This window comes from Dipodomys merriami, unplaced genomic scaffold, assembly GCF_024711535.1.
Source record: "Dipodomys merriami isolate MVZ:Mamm:240054 unplaced genomic scaffold, mDipMer1.0.p SCAF_60, whole genome shotgun sequence".
In the NCBI taxonomy this organism is placed as follows: Eukaryota; Metazoa; Chordata; class Mammalia; order Rodentia; family Heteromyidae; genus Dipodomys; species Dipodomys merriami.
Window position 1 is genome coordinate 317916 of NW_027206180.1, and position 18977 is coordinate 336892.

At 54.5% G+C, this 18977-nt stretch overlaps 1 protein-coding gene across 1 annotated transcript in view; it reads right to left on the bottom strand.

Annotated features, from left to right (window-relative positions):
• Window positions 1-18977, bottom strand: part of LOC138814503 (xylosyltransferase 1) — a 156013-nt gene that overhangs the window by 18314 nt on the left and 118722 nt on the right. The window contains exons 6-7 of the mRNA XM_070003402.1: window positions 8785-8865; window positions 961-1177 (exon numbers count right to left, since the gene is read on the bottom strand). Coding sequence (XP_069859503.1) covers window positions 961-1177; window positions 8785-8865 — 298 coding nt within the window. The remainder of the gene's footprint in view (window positions 1-960; window positions 1178-8784; window positions 8866-18977) is intronic.

Sequence of the window (18977 nt, forward strand, 5' to 3'; positions counted from 1 at the left end):
TAATTGCTGAAAGCATTAGAGGCTTGCTTTTTTTTTTGATTTTCAGTACTGGGCTCTGGATTTGAGGCTTTGAGCCTGCTTGGCAGGTGCTCTACCACTTGAATCCACCTCTAGCACATTTTTGCCTTGGTTATGTTTTTGAGCTATAGTCTCTCCTTTTCATCCCAGGTTGGCCTGTGATCTTCCTATTTATACTTTTTGCTATAACTGGAATGATAGTTAAGAACCACCCTACACAGCCTTTCCTGTTGAGATGGGCAGGGGGCGGTGTCTTGAAATCTTTTGGTCTAGGCTGGTCCAAACCACAATCCTCCTGCTCTTATCGGAGTAGCTAGAATTACAGGTATATACACCTGTATTTTTATTTTTATTTTTGTCGGTTGTAGGGCCTGAACTCCGGGCCTGGGTGCTGTCCCTTAGCTCTTCAACTCAAGGCTAGCGCTCTACCACTTGAGCCACAGCGCCACTTCTGGCTTTTTCTGCTTAGGTGGTGCTGAGGAATCAAACCCAGGACCTCATGTGTACAAGGCGAGCACTCTACCACTGAGCCACCTTCCCATCCCTACACCTGTAATTTTAAAAATAACATTTTCTCCCTGGAAAATGGAACCAAGCTGTCTTGCTCTAACAAAATCACTTTGTTTGTTTGTTTGTTTGTTTTAAAGAAATATCCAATAGGGCCTGAGCATCTTGAGCAAGAGCTGCCTTTTCTGTTTACACAAATGCATTGCGCAGGCGGCTGGGGGTGATACAGCTTCTGGCGGCCTGGAGGGGACCCAGAGGCCCTGCTGCGGTCCCCACATGGCCAATGCAAGGCCAACGCATTCTTATCTGGATGTCTCTGGAGGACAGGGCAGGCAGACCTTCGACATAGCTTTGTCAAACACCCCGCCGCTCTGCAGGCCGCAGCTGGCCCCGGCCTGTGTCGGGGGTTGGGGGGGAGAGGTCCCTGGGACTCACCTCGGCCGGCAGCAGCGTGTAAGAGTAGAACTCCTTCATCTTGGTCACCAGGTCGTCCGTGGAGAACGTCACGTATTCCACGAACTTGCGGTTCAGCAGGAACCAGTCGGAGCCGCCGTCCACCGAGATGCCCTCGGGGATCCGCCGGTCCCCCAGGCGCCACATGTGGGTGTCACACTCCAGGAAGAGCCGGTCCAGGCCTTGCTTCCGGATGAACCTGCGGAGACCAGCGAGCCCTGAGTCCTGCGGGGAGGGAGCGCTGCCCAGAGCCCCAGGTGCTCTTGGGTCATTTGTGCGGGGGGTTGGGGGCTCTGTGCTGTCCTCTGGGACGGGTGCCCTCAGTTACCCCTCACGCCGGGAGCCACTGCAGCCCAGAGAGCCACGATCGCAGGCCACGTCCACAGCACTTTCCAGACCACATTGTTTGTGCGGTGGCTGCAGCCTATTTCCCGTCCTCGAAGACGGCGCTCTCGCGTGCTGGAGAGACCACGCCCACAACACACATGGGCGCAACGCACGTACTTCTGGCTGGTGTTCACGGTGCCGGGCCTCGTGCGTGCCAGGCGGCGCTCGACTGCTGAGCCACGGCCCCTGGGCCTCAAGGGATTCTTGATTTAATACGACGCTGGGGACCGCAAAATAGTGTGAAAGTGCCAACTCAGCCACGTTTCTCCACGAATGTGTCACAAAACAAGATATCAGGCATCCATGGCATATGTGACATGAGAGCACGTGACGCAGCCGGGGGCGGGCGGCTCACGCCTGTCATCCTAGCTGCACAGGAGGCTGAGATCCGAGGATCATGGTTCGAAGCCAGTCCAGGCCTGAAAGTCTGTGAGACTCTTATCTCCAATAAGCTGCTCAGAAAAAGCCAGAAGTGGTGCTATGGCTCAAGTGGTAGAGAGCTAGCCTTGAGCACAAAGAGGCTCAGGGACAGTGCCCAGGCCCTGAGTTCAAGCCCCAGGACTGGAGCTGGCTTTAAAAAATAAAAGCACGTTATCCATGCCAAGTCCAGTCACTGTGCCAACACTTGATACCTACATCATTAGATTGTGGTTAGGATTTGGTGGAAATAGAGATATTGTTGGGTTCCTAATCAAGATCATAGACTGAGTCTCTCCTCACGAGTGCCCAGATTAGTAACTCCTCCCCTAGTAAGTCTGCACACATTCCCTCATCTCATCTAGGATTTGATTGTGGATTGAGCAAGCTTTCCGCACAAACTGTTATTTCCCTCAGTGAGCGTCCGCTGCGCATGCACTGTGGGTCCCACTGCCCTGGGTGCTGCTGACAGGGGTCAAGGTGAAGATGACCCCTGGTCCCCAGTGGGGAGGTTACAGCCCAGAGGCCTCCCAAGCTCTTTCTGCCTTCCAGCCTCTGAGCCTTACATGCATGGAGCAATCTGTGCTCTGCAACCCCATGAACAGTGCATGCGGCTGAGTACCTCCGCCCCTTGCCCGCTCATGGCTGATCCACACAACCACTAGTCTGTGCCACCTCCTGTGGCGGTCTGGGCTTCAGGATCTGCTCAAAAGCCCCTCACAAGCTGAGAGTCACTGGAAAGCGAGGAGTGCTCTCTGAGCCTCAGTTTCCCTTTGGTATGAGTGCAGAGTTGGGCCAGGTCTCCATCTTTGTCTGGGTGTTTATAAGGACCACATAGATCTGGGAAGCTGTGAAGTGTGCTGGTTGTGGTATGGGTGTATGTGTATGTGTGTGTGTGGGGGGGGGCGTTGACTATGGAGAAAGCATAATGCAGTTCTGAAACCATTTAATTCCCTTAACATGTTTCTGGCTGAATAACACATCTCCCCCAGGCTGAATCTTGTCCCAAGGCCTCTGGCCAGAATTCTAGCAGTGATGGTCCAGGAGTCACTCGATTATACCTAAGAAGAGGGTCCCGTGGGCCAGGTGTTATCACAGGACACCTGCAGACCAAGAGGGCCAGAGAGGGTAGGCAACTTTCCCAGTAACACACTGAGGCTCACACAAGGGCAGAAGGCCCAGAAGCCAGTGTCCCTGGGCTGGTTCTCTCCACATACAAAAGCTAAGCTTGTTAGCACAGCCAGGTTCTTGCTGGGGAGCAGCTTGGTGAGGGTATCTTTACTGTGTCACGGCTTTACCCAGATGGAAACACAAGGGGTCAATAAAGGGAAATAACATCCTATCTCAGCTTTGGCTGGTGCGTGTGCATCATCACACAGAAAACTTTAACTTTCAGATAGCTTGTGTGAAAATTTACATGGGGGGCAGAGGAGAGGGAGAGGGAGAGAGAGAAAGAGAGAGAAAGGGACAGAGATAAGAGAACAGAGGTAAAGCGACTTGCTGGTCCTTCCTTAGACCGGCTCTTATATTTCATGTTCCATTATATGGGATAATAGCGTCGTCTTGCAATTTTAATGTGATGTCCCAGGCCATAATATTCAAATGCAATATTTATGTAGTCATCTCCAAAATGAAATATTCATGCATTGGGAGATTGGCTCTATATTTACTGTGTTCCAAACTTGGATACGCTGCAAATATATGCTTTGGTTAATTATGAGTAAATAGACAAGCGAGTCCCCAGGTTTTAGAAGTTTCTGGGGCCACGGGGCCTGCCGAGGACTTTGTTTTCACTTGGGAGAGAGTGGCAGAGGCCCAGAATCTGGGTAACAACCAGATGAGAGGACGCTTGGATTTGGGCATTCATCATGACTTGAAAGAGTGAAACAGGAGCACAAGGTAAGTCAGTGAGGACACAATGGGATGCCTCTCTCTCTCTCTCTCTCTCTCTCTCTCTCTCTCTCTCTCTCTCTCTCTCTCTCTCTCTCTCTCTCTCATTCTGTAGCTCTCTCATTGATTTGGCTCTCCAGCAGAGGGTGCCCAGCTCTCTGCCCTACGGGGTGAACACAGCTTCACAGCACTGCTCCAGTACACGGAGGGGGACCAGTGATGCTCCTGCTTCACTTCCAGTTGCCATGGTTACCCCGTGCATCCTGGCAACAGGTGGCCCCATAGCAGAAGAGACATTGGGCAGAACCAGGTCCTAATCCTACTCCTGTGTGCCACACAAGCATCCACGACCCCATCCTGACAAATCAAAGCATGATGGAGTCTGCTCCACGGGGGGTTTGCGAGGTATGTGGTGAGCGGTGGTTACCCAATCAATGAGCCGACCCAACCCCCGGTCCCTTCTTAGACCGTGGGGGGGCACCCCCTGTTTCCCCTGGCATCCCGGACCCTCCTTTCAAGCTTCATTCTTACCCTCCACTCTCTCCATGTGTCCAGTACTACCTGCTACACGTGAGCCCAAGGTAAAAGAGATGTCTGTCCACTTGTGCTCTATCTATCTAGAACACCGCTGAGCACACAAGCAGTGTGCTCAATAGACAATTACTGAGCAAATGAGCAGAGGGGAGGGTAGCCACCACAGCTCTTGGCAGTCGGGACATCCCGGGAATCTGTAACCAGGTAACTAGTTCTTATAATGCACTTGAGGAAGGAAGCGAATCTCAGGACGGTTAGTAATTTCCTCCAAAATCACACAGCTAGAAAGCTTGGTTGAATCCAGGTCTGGCTGGGCCCAATACCGGCCTTTAGCCTTTCAACCACCTCAAAAACACAATGGCCAGAGAAGAGAGACAGAGAAGCGTGAGAAAAGGTCTTATGATTGGTGCTGGGAAGGGGTGCTCTGGTGACATTTGGGGACTTGGCTCCAGAATGAGCTGTCTGGCGTCACCCTGCTTTACTTCCTGGGCTCACAGAAACAGAGTTTCCAGTGCCACATGGGACCAAGTCCCAGCTAAAAAGGGATCCAATGAGAACCATGGGGACCAATCTACCAGCATGACTGTCATCCACAAGAAAGGCTGGATGAAGTCAGGGGAGAGCGGTCCCGGCCCCCCTTTCATGGAGTGGAGGACTGAGAAAAGAACCCCTGTGGTCTCTTGATGAAGGCCCTCTTCATCAGTCCCCCTGTCTACAATCTTGGCACACTCCTAAGTGTGAGATTATTCCAGAACTGTCTTACCCCCTTTTTGAGTTTAAAGAGGAAATATCTGCCCCTTTGATTTTTATAGTATGTCTGAGCAAGAAGGAATCATAACATTTAGCTAATATATCTAAAGCTACAGATGAAACCACAAGAAGACAAAGAGAGGATGACAACCCCAAATCCTACAGCCGGGGGAAACCCCTCCTGATCTTCTGTCTTCCCACCCAGTGGTTTCCCCTCCCCTCCAGATCCTTTACAAATCGAACATTTTAGTTTAAAAGTCAAGTCCGGGAATCAGGCCTGCAGACAGACGTGCCACGCATGAAATCAGCCCCGATGGGGACAGGCTCACCGTGACACAGCTGGACGCCCAGGGCCCAGGCTCAGCTTCTCGGGGCCAGGTGCAGTGTCAGCTATTAGCCGAGGGCGCGTTTAATCACGCAGCCTGTTTCTGCATCTCGAGCGCAAGCAGAGATCAGTCATGCCTGCCTGGGACGAGGGGGTGTGAAGAAGGTTTCAGAGAGATTGGATAGGGAGAGGGCTGAGCCTGGCACTCAGCATGCAGAAAGCACCTCACAAATATCCACAGCGGATTTAAATGTCTCCTCCTCTTCTCCGTGTTGAGGCTGGGTGGATGATAAGGGGGTGGGGGTGGGAGGCGGGTCTGGGGCTGGAGAAAACCTTTCCACAGCTGCAGAGCAGTAGAGCTTCAGGACCACGGACAGTGCCCAAGGCCGGGGGAGGGCTCCCTGCCTGTGCCTTCTATTGGAACATCACCTGTTGGACTCAGAGCAATTCTGAGTTCCACAAATAAAAGCCTCCTTCCTGTCTCCCCAAACCAGGAGCTACCTGGGTTTGAGCTGGGCCTCCCCAAATGCTCCCTGCTGGTCATTCTTCAAGCTGGCCTGGGCCAGCTCCTCACAGCGCTTGAGTCCCTACCTGCTGGACCTCCATGAGTCCGCAGTCTGTATGGTTTTCCGCATTTTATGTACTTTTTATTTGTGCTGGTCTTGGGAATTGAACTCAGGGCCTTGTCCATACTAGGCGAGCACTCGACCCCTTGGTCCGTGACCCCCCAGCCCTTTTGTTTTAGTTGTTTCTGAGACAGGCTCTCACTAACGTTGCCCAGCTGGCCTCAAAACTGGGGTCAGTGGAGCGATCTCAAAAATGTTACAATACTCAGTCCTCTGATCCCATGTCCCTGTCTGGGTCTTCTAAAGATAACAACACAGGCGACCCCTGGTGGTGTCTATAATCTCAGCTCCTCGGGAGGGAGAGATAAGGAGGATCCTGGTTTGAGGCCAACCCGTGCAAAAGCACGAGACCCTATCTAAAAAGCAAAGTGAGAAGAAGCTGGTGGTGGAGGAGAAAGCCTGAGTTCACAATGCCAGGACACTCATTCCTCCTCAAAATAGGAGGAAACAGAGCTGTGACAGTCAAAAATCCAACCTCCGAATTCTCACAGCTGGGGGTGTGGGGGGGGGACAGACGTGGGGTACCGAGCTGCCGTGTTGACACCAGTGGCTGGACCCACACTCCCCTCTGCTCTTAGGACTAGACCGCACTGTGACCCAGTGCTAGACACCGGAGCCCCAGGATCTCCCTGCCCCCCCAAAGTGAGTGGAGGCCCTGGATGGAACAGGCAGGAAATGCCTCCTCTGCCCGAGATGCCCGGAGGTCCCAGGGCCTCTTCTGGAATATACTATACTGGCCTCTTCTCCGGGACAGCTGCTTCGGCTCGGCCTTGCCGACACTGCCTGGGAAGATGACAGCTGGGTCCCGCTCTCGCTCCATCTATCGGGGCCTTTGCTTTTGCAGAGAGCAGGAGAGACCGTGAACACCGCGGCCCTCCGCCCTCGTTTCATTACAGCACAGCCAGGCCCAGTTTGGCAGCTACGACGATATGAGTTGCCTCTGCCATCTTCTCCAGCTGGAGCCGGAAGTCCAGATTGGCTGCCGAAGGCCGGAGGCCAGACAGAAGGCCAGAGGAGCTATGGAGAAAACCCACGGAGGCTCCCCGCTACCTGCCTGCCTCCAGCTCCCCATTTTCCATCTTTTGGGCTCTCCTCTTACAAGGGCAGGCCCAGGAGCAGGGGAGCGGAGGCTCAGAGGGACTGTGGAGAGCTTCCCCTTTGGCCAACTTGCTTTGCTTTTCCCTCTTCTTTTCAGTAGTATGGGGTTTGAACTCGGGGCCTCACACTTACAAGCTAGGCATTCCACCATACGAGCTATGATCCTTCCCCTCCCCCCCTTTTTCTTGCTTGTTTGCTTCCTGAGCGGGTCTCAGAATGCAATCCTCCAACCTCCACCTCCCAAGAAGCTGGGGTTGCAGGTGTGCATTGCTACAGCCAGCCCTAACTCCCTTGACTTTTCAAGCCACCCAGTGCGTGGGATGTAAGCAGGACTGGAACACAGAAAGCTCATCATGCAGGAAGTGGGAATTCTCCATCACGTGAATCAGGTCCTAGCAGAGCACTGGGCTCTGTCACCCCAAGGTGTGTGCATTCTGCCTCCGCCGGAACCACACTGCTGGGGCGAACGTGGTTCTCACTCGAGTTCGTCGACTTTGAGTGAGCTCTATTCCCATGATGCAGCTTGTCTGCACCCATCGAACTCCAGGCTGCCCAGAGGGGAAGATGGGTGCTCATTCTCTCCCTAGCGGAGGGCAATACCTAGAGCGGGGTCACTCCATTCAATTCCCCCTTCATGGAATCATGCCTGGCCCTCTCCTGATCATTGGTTTTGAGGCTGAAAGACCTGGCTTCACATTCTAGCATTTAACCAGCTGTGCAGTGTTAGTGCACAACGGTTCGAGTTCCGAAGCTGCCTTTCATTTCCCGAGAGTGAGGTGAGAGAGGGTGGTCCCTGTGCTGAATGATGGGGGGCAGGCGTCTCTGGGAAGAGTGGGGGGCCTAGCACAGGGACGGACATTTGGAAGGAAGACTCTCCCAGTGGCGATGACTCTTATTTGCCCACGAAAGGAAACCAAAACTTTGCAAAGGCTTGGGACCCAGGACACATTGCCTGCATTTTGTCTCTCCCTGGGGCAAACTGGGTCAACAAATACCGCCGCCAGCAATGGCTGAGAAGGTTTCCAGGGGAGATGGCAAGCAGGAGCGCCGAGGATGGGGGAGAAGGCAGGTGGGGGGAGGAGACAGGCCTCTGCCTGGAGAGGAAGGCTCGTGAAGGATTTGCCAGGAGAAAATTCAGACATGGCACTGTAAGCCTTTGGCTTTCTCCAGAGGAGCTAGAAACCCAGATCAGCCCCGGGGAAAATGCCGCTGTTAGTGTTCAAATGCAATGCCTGAATTAAAGCAGAATGAAATTAAAGCAGAGGGCCGGACGGATGTAGTCTGTTGACCAGCCTACCGGGGTGGGTACGCGGTTCCAGACACCGCCTATAGGGGGCGCTTGAGACATCGCCGCTGCCCATCCCAGAGTCTCCCTGTCTATGCAGAAAGTAGGCGTCCAGCGTGAGGCTCTGATCTCTGCTGATACTTGGGGTGGGGGGGATCATGATGAGTCTGTGCTGGCAGAAGACTCTTTTCCACTAGAAAAGAAACTCCATGAGAGGCCTGAACTGGTTGTTGTTCACCAACAGAACAGTGCCCAACCCACCACGGGCCCTTGGTGAATGTTGACTGACTGAACGATTCAGCGCTATCACTCAGAGGGCGGGCCTCCGTCTTCCCACCGGTGAAAGAGGAATGAATCGTGGTGGTTCGCCTCTGAGCTCATCCGACTAGCCTAGAAGGAAGCCTCCCTCCCCACCCCCATCTCCACCCAGCGATTGATTAGGTTTTCCCGTTCTGTTGGACGCACGCAGGGGTAGGGGACTCTGTGTTTCTTACCTTGCGTTGTCTCGGCCGTGCGATTTCAGGAAATTCATGTCTCGGTACCGGGAGAGAAACGCCACCAGCTGGTCGTTCGTCCTGTGGGAACAGAGAGGAAGGTCAGGACGCGGCAGAGCCCGCTGGGCTGCCCCGGCTCGGCCCCCCCTGCCCTGTCAGCGGCACCCCGGTGCACTCTTGCTTCCTCTACCTGCCTGATCTCCCCCACGGCCTGCTGAGGGTCCTCTCTGCAGCTCCCACGCCACTCTGTTAAGACACGCTGATGACTCATGCCTGTAATCCCAGCTACTCGTGGCTGAGAGCTGAGGATCATGGTTCAAAGCCAGCCCTGGCAGGAAAGTCCATAAGACTCTTATCTCCAATGAACCATCAGAAAACTGCAAGTGGCGCTGTGGCTCAAGTGGTAGAGTGCTGGCCTTGAGCTGAAGAGCTGAGGGCCAGTGCCCAGGCCCAGGGTTCAAGACCCATGACTGATTAAAAAGACAAGAAGAAAGACACAGTGCTTGTGTCCCCCTCCCTTGACCTGCCCTGAATCAGGAATTTCTGGAGGACAAGCCAGTGTCTTAATATATTCCATTCCTGTGCCCTGACTCCATGTGCAGCCCACTGCCAAATACGGAGCGACCTCAGGGCCTTTGGACATGCCGTGCCTGGGGAACGTGTCCTGTACCTTCCCATCTCTGGCCGTCCACGTCTCCTCCAGATGTCACCTCAGCGGGGGCTTCCCTTGCAGCTCCCCCTTCTGTCCCTCTCCCACCTTCTGTCACCCCATCCCCCCTTACTTCACCATTTTATCACCACCCGAGGGCCCTGACCTTGCACTACAATGCAGTAGCAGCCACGAGCGTGGGACCCTGTGGGTTTCGCTCATCCCTGGCTCCCAGGAAGAGCTACATTCAGGCTTGCTGAGTGAATGAGTGTGTGAATGAATGAATGTGTACGAATGAGTGAATGAATGAGTAAACACATGCAGGAGTCCAAGCCACCAGCCCTTGAATGGAACTCTTCAATGGCATTCTGAGCAGGGAGCCCCGGGGGCTCCTGATGGGGTCTCTATCCAGGACCAGGCACCGGACATACACAGCGACGTCGCTCCAGTGTTGTTATGCCCAATTTATCTCCATCCATCCCAGTGATGGTGGCGCAGTCACAGCTGATCAACGCGCATGCGTGTACGGCCGTGACAGTATTGTAAAAGAGCGTCCATGGGCCTCCATCTGCCAGGGACAGGGTCACCTTTTCTTTTTGTTGAATAAACCCAAGCAGGTGAAGGGACTGGGGGCGACTGAGCCTCCCTGGGCGGGCTCTGTGTCCCCCAGGACAGGAAGGGGTGAACCGCAGGGGAAGGCCACACAGGGCCTGAGAAGTAGGGTGGGGGCCCACGGGAAGAAAGAAATACCTGGGCTCCAAAGGCAGAAAGATCTGGAGACAGAGCCTAGCTGTCCTGGTGGAGGCTCAGTTGTGTGGCCCCTCTGAGTGGGCAGGCTTTTCTGAATTTGTTTTCCTTGTGGCTATGACCACAGTGGAAGCATGCCCAGCACACAGTGGGCCTGTTGTGATAGATACTGAGTGGATAATGGGGTGGGCTTTACAGGGCACACAGTAGGTAGGCAACAGAAAGAGCATAGTAGGTGCATGTTCATCTATGGATAATGAGTGGGCAATGGGGTGAGGTGTGTGTGTGTGAGTGTGTCTGTGTGTGCATATACTTGGTCCTGGGACTTGAACTCAGGGCCCGGGCCCTGTCCTTGAGCCTCAAGGCTGACACTCTACCACTTGAGCCACAGCGCCACTCCTAGGTTTTGAGGTGGTTCATTGGAGGTAAGAGTCTCGCAGACTTTCCTGCCTGGGCTGGCTTCAAACTGCGATCCTCCGATCTCAGCCTCCTGAGTAGCCAGGATGACAGGTGTGAAGCGCCCGCCATGGGGTGTGTTTTAAGGCGCACAGTGGCTGCATGATATGTGCAGGTGCGCGTCCTCTTGTCCCCCGCTTTCTGCTCTGGGTCGCCCGCCCTCACATCGGCGGTAGTCTTGCCTGTCCTTGCTCTCCTTTGAGTACTTCCTAGTTCCAGAAGAGGGGCACAGAGTAGTCAAGGGGCACGGTGGGGCCTGCATCTCAGCCCACCCACCGAAACACAACTCAGTGCCCTGGGGAGATGGGCCTAAGGGAGGGGTCCGGGCCCCGTCCCTTCCCCAGCCGTGGAGGGGCTGCTCGGGCTCCGTGTCCCCGCGCGGCCCCTTACCACGCTGACAGTTCATAATTGTTGTCCTGGTGAATACAGGACAAGTTGGCCTCTGAATGGGATCCGGGCTGCAGGAATAATACGCAGAGGCCTCCGGGGCCCGGGTGGGCGGCCTCGGTGGGCTCCCGGGCCCCCCTTGGCGAGGCTGGGGGCCTCCCAGGGTCAGCCACCGCCGAGACTCCGCTCGACAGCCCCGGACGTGGTCTTTCAGGGCTAGGAGCGGGGACCATTTTCACATTAACCGCTTGGCCGAGCCCTCATCGGGCGGGGATGAATAGGCATTTAGCGAATTTACTTAGCGATGATTCCACATGAAATCGTTTCAAAAGATGACATCTTGGGGGAGAAAGGGCGGGAGAGAGTGTGTGTGGGGGAGCTTGTGGTGAAAGCCCCTTTTCACAGCCCAGCCCTGTGTGCTGGCCCAGGGATCGCCCTGGATTGGCTACACGGGTGGGGTGAGGGGGACCCCGCCTCCCACTCTTCCTGGGAGCTCTGGCGGGGGGGGGGGGGCCCTCGCTCCCGTCCCCGTGTGCAAAGTGCTTGCTCCGAATGCTAACGTCCAGTCTCCCAGAGACGGAATCCGGCCGGGGCCCAAGTTTTCCGCTTGTGGCTGTTGCAAGCCTGCTTGTCAATAACGGCGCACACCATATTCAGTTCTGTCCAGATTATGAATGACTGCAGATCTGTTTGACATTTCACCCCATTCCAGCCTTGCTCGCTCCTGCTTACACACACACACACACACACACACACACACACACACACATACACACACACACACACACACCCCTCACTCTAGTGAAGCCATTTGCCAAGTGTCTCCCCCTCTTCCCCCCCCCCCATCCCCGATCAAGTCATCCATTTCCTCCTTTCCTCTGTGAACACTGAACACGATTACACATCCGTGTTTTGATTCGGACCACGTCCTCTTATCTCTCCTTAGTAACTGGAGCCATGCAAAAACCTTCCTGAAACAAAGTAATACCATAGAGAAACGCGGAAATAAAACCTGACTGGTTAACCGTACGGAGCTCTGGGTTAAACGTGTCTAAATAAATGAACAATAAAACCCAGCCTGGAAAGTACCAGGGTTGCTTGTGCATGGCGGCCTTGGCTTCTTAGTGGATTCTCGCTGGGTTTTCTTGTGTTCGTCATCTGCTGCAAGGCTACGAGACGCCGGATTTCCCTCCCATTCTGCGCAGGGAGGGGCAGAGATGCAGAGCCAGCCCCGTGAGAACACGCCGCCAACCTGGGCTGAGGCCCCGGGCTTTCACGGGGTGTGTTTTGAGGGCACACAGTAGGTGCACGATTATGTGTGCATCTTCATGGCTTCCACACGGGGCAGAGAACGAGCGAGTGGGGAGTGGACGGCTTCCACCCTGGGGTATGCAGCCGGTGTGCCGCAGTCCACGGGCCCGGCCTCACCCCAAAACTGACTGAATTAGGCTCAGGTGACCCCCGGGCCCTGGCTACCTCAGAAGAGCAGCTGTACGGCAGGGGCGAGGCCCAGTGCTAGCTCTCATCTTTCCGTGCATGGGAAAAGTGATGGAAGGGGCTAAGCTGACCGGACACCACAGGGCTTCTGGGCCGATTGACCCGTGGAATGTTCTGTACGGAGGAAATGTTCTCACTCCCTTGCGTGGTGGAGAGAATACTTGGAATTGTTCCCGGCATGGAGGCACACGGAAGACACCCAGGAGGCTGTGGAGAGGAGGCTCACAGGCCAATCGAGGCCACCTGTGGGCAGAATGCAGCGGCCGGCCGCGCTTCTCGGGCCCCTCCCATTAAGATCCAGAACTTTCTCCAGTGTACGAGGATGGGCCTCTGTGGGGCAGACATACCACGAAGGCTGGGAGATGGGAGATAACACAGACATTCGCCCCATCCGCTTCTAGAACGTCTCCCCATCAATGCTCTGCCCACACACAACAGTAACTCTCCACATATCAGCCCCCCGCCCCGCCCCGCCCCTGGCAGCCACCACCCCGTTTTGCTGTAGAAGCTCCATAGAAGGGCAGCTGTAAGAATCGTTTCTTTTTCTGTGACTGGCTTATGTCGCTCAGGGAAGCATCCTCAAGCTTCGCTCGCATTAGGAGTGCCTGCAAGAATTCCTCTCCTTTTCAGGGCTGAGTAATACTCCAACTTGATAAACCACATGTACCGTTTTTTAAATTTTTTTCCTATAGCGACTGTGATTTTTCGACACAAACCAAAGAAGCCATCGAGGTCTACGGAGGCTCAACTGTCGTGACGTGTGCAGGACTTGGGTGACCACAGGATGTGGAGTTTCGGGTTGAAGAAGATGGTCCTTCACCAACCCAGGTAAGTGGTGGAGCACAGCACACTTCATGACCAGGCCAAGTACACAGAAAGCCACTGGTGGGGGGCTAGGGGGGAGGGGGGAGCTGGCCCCTCCCCCACACCCATAAAGTTCTCACCTGCAGCAGCCAGACAAAGCACCAAATACCAACAGTGGCAAACATGACACCTGAGGGCCCTCTATGTGAGCCAGGCGCGGTTCTAGGCACCCTGCATCTATAAACCCACCCAGTCCTCAGGACCTGCGGGGCTCCATGCCAGTCTACTCACAGTGACATGAACAGGAACACGGGTTCACAAGGCTGAGGTTGGAACTCATGGGCCTTGAGCTTGGCTTGGCTGGCCTTTGTCACTTCGGCTACGCCTCCAGCCTGGCTTTTTGGTAGTTACTTGGAGGTCAGAGTCTCACGGACTTTCTTGCCTGGGCTGGCTTTGAACTAGGCTCCTCAGATCTTGGCCTCCTGAGCAGCTGGGATGACAGGCGTGAGCCGCCCAGGATTCTTTGCAGAATACAGGACACAGCCCACTGCTATGTCTGATTAGCCCACGGGCCCACAGAATATGGGGGGACCCAACCAACTCCCCCAGCGGTGGGGGAGCTCCTCCTTCTCAGACCCCACTCCACGCACAAACGTTCATATTTATCTGTGCACACCCAGGGCGTCTGTCTGTCCCATCATTCTAACAGCCAGCGAGGCTCACATGGAGGAAGTGACCTCCTGTTGAGTAGCGGGGTGGGCTGTGGAGGGGCTGAATCCATCCCTAGGCCTGGGGCAGCTGCTCCAGCGGGCGCCCATCTGTCTGTTGACAGCGCAGGGTTTCCCATCTGGACTGACGGGGCTCCTGGCGTGAGGGGAAGGGCTGGCACTGGGCTTCATTCCCTCCGGCTCCTGCACGCGCTGGGGCCTGGCACACGGAGGGGGCGCGGTGCGCATGCGCTGGGGGGGCAGGGCGCCAGGCTGCGGGCTCAGCCCCGGCTGCTCAGGTGTGCACGGCGTGACGGATTCTTACTGACCGCTATGGGAATACGGGGGGAGGGAGATGGGGGGGGGACTGGAGATGTCAGGGATCTGAGAACAGGAGTGAAGAAAGGTCAGGTTCAAGGCTCCTGAAGGGGAGAGAACACCGGAACTGGAAATGAGGCGAATCCTTGGTTCAAGTGCAGCCAGACTTCTGCAGGCAGACTTGGTTTTGCACTTTGCAAAGTGAGAAGCTCGGCATTATAGTTCTTCCCAACCCCACAGACGTAACCACAGCCACCACTGGGCATCCAGGAGCCGCAAAGCAGCTAAGACACTGCCCGGCTTCTGAACACACCTCCAGGCAGCCTTCCAGGATTGCTCTACATCATGAGTCTCCCTCCAGACCTCCTTCCGTGGCTCCTGTGGGCAATGGCAGTGGACAGGATGGCAGTGGGAGAGATGGAAGGCATGAGGCTGTGGCAATATGGGGTCAGATGCTAGGACAAGTGACTCGGGGCCGTTCTACCAGGTGAGATGATCTGATGGTCCATCAATGGAGGCTCTGACTGCATCAGCCCCTCCTCGGGACAGTCCACCAGAACAGAGAGGCCACTGACTAGGGTCTGCACACCCAGGCCCAGTTGGTTAGAGAAACACCCTGGAAATCACAAATGAAGAACCAAATGTTGCAACCAGCATGGTGGTGCGTGCCTGTAATCTTGGCACTTGGGAGGCTGAGGCGGGAGCGACAGGAGTTGAAGGCCAGGCTGGGTTATAGAGTGAATCTGAGGCCATCTTGAACTGCAGAGTGAGACCTTGTCCTCACCTCTCCTCCCCCGCCAAATATCAACCTACTGCGTGCACAGACGTACCTGGATCTTATTTTAATTCTCTGAAATCTGATTGTAATCACATGCCACGAGGTGACAATGGATCACAGCCTGTTATTTGACGTGGTCTTTGTTGGGGGGGTAGATAGAGGGGGTCCATTTTGGAGGCCATTAAAAGACTGGATCTTGAAAGCGATTGTGGGAGGAAAGCTAGGGTGTGAAGATCTGAGCTTGCAGAGTGGAAGTGGGGCTCCGGATGTCGGGCAAGGGAGGACCTCAAATACCTGCAGGGTGGGCAGCGGGGTTCAGTGGAGGCTAGGGGGTCAGCCGGTGCTGCGGGACTGGCTGGGGCGGGTGTGGAGTAAGGCACTGGGGCGGATGACCTCACCCTGTGTGGGCAGCCTGCCCAGTCCCCGCTCCTGACGTACTGGACGAGGTCAGAACCCACAGTGCTGACACCCCCCCTGCAGACACCCCCCCACTGGAGAACCAACACCAGCACCACCTCCGCCGACCTCTGGCACACACAGACGCCTGGCTCCAGACACAGATCCCAGGGGACTGGAGCGACTGTGCCAGAACCTTCTCCACCAACACTTTTCCAAGGCTGCCGCTTGTTGATCACAGAAGCGGAGGAGACATTTAACAAGCCCAGACTGTGTACATGGAGGAAGCCCTGGGCCTCGAGGCAGGGATCTGGCAGTGTCTAGGGACAGAAGGATGCCAGACGCATCTTCTAGATCAGTGGTTTTCAGATCCTGTCCAGGGGAGCCTCCCCCACCCCCTAGTTTTGACGGGGGTCTTCCTTTCTAGTCATTTGGGGTCTGATGTGAAATTTCAATACAGTAAAAGTGATTTTCTTAAGCAGTTTAAAAATACAAATTGAAGGCGGGGCCTGGTGGTCCATGCTTAGAACCTCAGCTATGGCAGGGGACACCAGGATCCACTGAATCACTCCTCTGGAGTGTGGGATGACAGGCCTCCCCCCCCCCACCGTGCCCAGCTATGGGGTTGAGATGGGGTCTCACAAGCTTTTCCATCCCAGCTGATCTTGAATCACAACCCCCCTGTTCTCGGGTTCTCCAGCACATGGGGTTACGGATGGGAGATGCCAGTGCCCCGCCACGTCAGGTATATTTGAAAGCAAACTTCGGCTTCAGAAATCTGAAGATGCTGGTGCTTTGCGGACAACTTGCCTGCGTGTCCCACCAGCGGCCTGTGGGTGGCACTGGCCGGTCTCTGCCTGGCCAGCTCAAGTCTGGGCTATGGCTCCCAGAGGGTGGGCCTGCTTGCCCTCCTGGTGGACCATGGGGCCCAGGGGCAGAGACCACAGGAAGCCCTCAGGACCGTGCACATGCTCAGGGCTGGGGGGCTGGGGGCGAGGGCTGTGTCAGCTCATGACACAGGAACCTTTTCCTCACCCATGCTACAGCCTCTGCTCTTATGAGGCCCATTCAAGGGGCCCTGAGGCCTGTCAGTCTGGGGACACTGTGCCCGCCCCCCTCAGGTCATCTAGATGAACAGGGCTGTTCAGGGCAAGGTTTAAAGTGACCCCTTAGAAACTTCCTCAGGGTGGCAAACTTCTAAACGAAGACGGACTCAGCAATCAAACATGCTTGGCCTTAAAAGCTGATTCTGGCCAGGCGCCGGTGGCTCACACGTGTCATTCTAGCTACTCAGGAAGCTGAGATGGGAGGATCTTGGTTCAAAGTCAGCCTGGACTCTTGTCTCCCGTTAACCACCAGAAAACCGGAAGTGGCGCTGTGGCTCTAGTGGTAGAGCACTCGCCTTGAGCTGAAGAGCTGAGGGACAGCGCCCAGGCCCAGAGTTCAAGCCCTATGACTGACAAAACAAACAAACAAAAAGAAAATCAAAAGCAAAACCAAGTCAAGTGTGGCAGTTCATGTCTATAATCTTAGCTACTTGGGAAGTAGAGGTAGAGAGGTTATTGTCTGAAGCTAGCCCAGGCAAAAGTTCTAGACCCTATCTGCAAAAACAGCAAAAGGACTGGGAACCTGGCTAAGTTGCACAGACCCTGAATTAAACCCAAGTAGCATATAAGGAAGAAGAGTTATATATTAATAAATATATACATACATACATATTAGAGAAAGAACATGCTGGTTTCTAATAGAATCTCAAAATTCTAAATAGATTCTTTTTTGGGGGGGGGGGCTGTGGGCCCTGAACTCTGGGCCTGGGCGCTGTCCCTCAGCTCTTCAGCTCAAGGCTAGCGCTCTACCACTTGAGCCACAGCGCCACTTCCAGCTATTTCTGCTTATGTGGTGCTGAGGAAGCAAACCCAGAGCCTCATGCATGCAAGGCAAGCGCTCTACTACTGAGCCACCTTCCCTAGCCCCTCTATATAGATTCTAATAGAATCATTTTTTTCATAAACGGATACATAGATAAACAAATTACTCTGTTGGCCAAAACAGAAGACTCAAGACAGAACCATCAAACTCTTTTTCCCTCCTGGGCACTGAATCTTTGTGGTGTTCCAGCAGAAAGCCTTCCACAATAGGGTAGGAATGTGTTCGGATGGAACATTCATTCGGAGTTTTTAACCACTCCTGCGTTCCTGAGGAGCCTGGATTCTCCTCACAGACTTTTGGGGGAACGGGGAGAACTCGGCCTCTCTCTGCTTGCCCAGTGGATGTGTGGGGTTGATCTTGGCTTCAAGAAAGCCCCAGAGCCATGCTGCCTGAAACAGAGCTCTGAAGACCAGAGCAGCTGGCGAGAGGAAAGCAGAGTGCATTTCTGCAAAAGCCAGCCTGTGCTCTGTCAGCTTGAAAAAGAACAGGGCTGGGGATATGTTGATTTTGGTACTAGATGCAAACAACACTGTTAACAGCATAATTACGGGCGTGCTTTTTCCAGTCCCCTTGTGGGGCCATGGCCGGGGCAGGTGACCCTTCCATACTGCACATTATCTGGGTGGAGTTTCTGGCAGATGCTTTCATCCCAGGGGCCCTGGGGTCTTAGGAAAAGAGGGCATGAATCTCTGCACATCCAGGGACAAAAGTGGTTGGCTGCTGAGAGAGCAGAGATGCTCACCCGACCCCAAAATGCCAACTTCCCATGAAGCTCCGAGGCGAATGGTCTTCCTGTGCTGCATTTGCTTTATTTACTTTGTTAGTTATTTGTTTCTGTCACCGCGTGAGATTCCTACCCCGTGTCTGCCCCCTCGCTGCACCTGTAGTTTTCAGCCTTTCACCCTATATTCTCTCTCTCTCTCACACACACACACACACGAATTTATATTCTCTGAGCACAGGGTAGAGCCCTGAGTTTCTGAAAATCACTCAGAACCCGGATGAGGGTCTCACTGGGTGGGATGGAGGATTGAGAGGGATGCACAGGAAGAGATGTCAGTCAGGGTATGGGTGGGATGTGTAGGGCCTGGGTGGAGGCTGACAGAGTGTGTGTGGGCTTCTGTCGAGCAGGAAGGTCCTATCCAGAGAGACTCTGCAGGGACACAGTTCCGACAGCCAGAGTGTCGACCAGCAGGTATACCAGTTGTCTAAACTTTCCCAGGGTTCTTGGGCCCTTTGTTTTGGGAGTTTACATCTTTAGACAGAGCCAGACACATCACACAGCCATGAGGATGGGGATAACAAATGAACACAAGTGTGGGTGAGGATGTGGAGGGATCTGAAATCTCATCAACTGCTGGGGAGCGGGACTGTAAAATGGTACAACCAATCTGGAGAAACAGAACGAGGGTTCTTCCAAACAAAAACTGAAATAGAATTAGCATATAACAATTCCACTTCCTGGGCATTTATCTCAGGGACTCAAAGCAGGGTCTTGAAGGGATCTCTGCACAGCCTTGCTCAT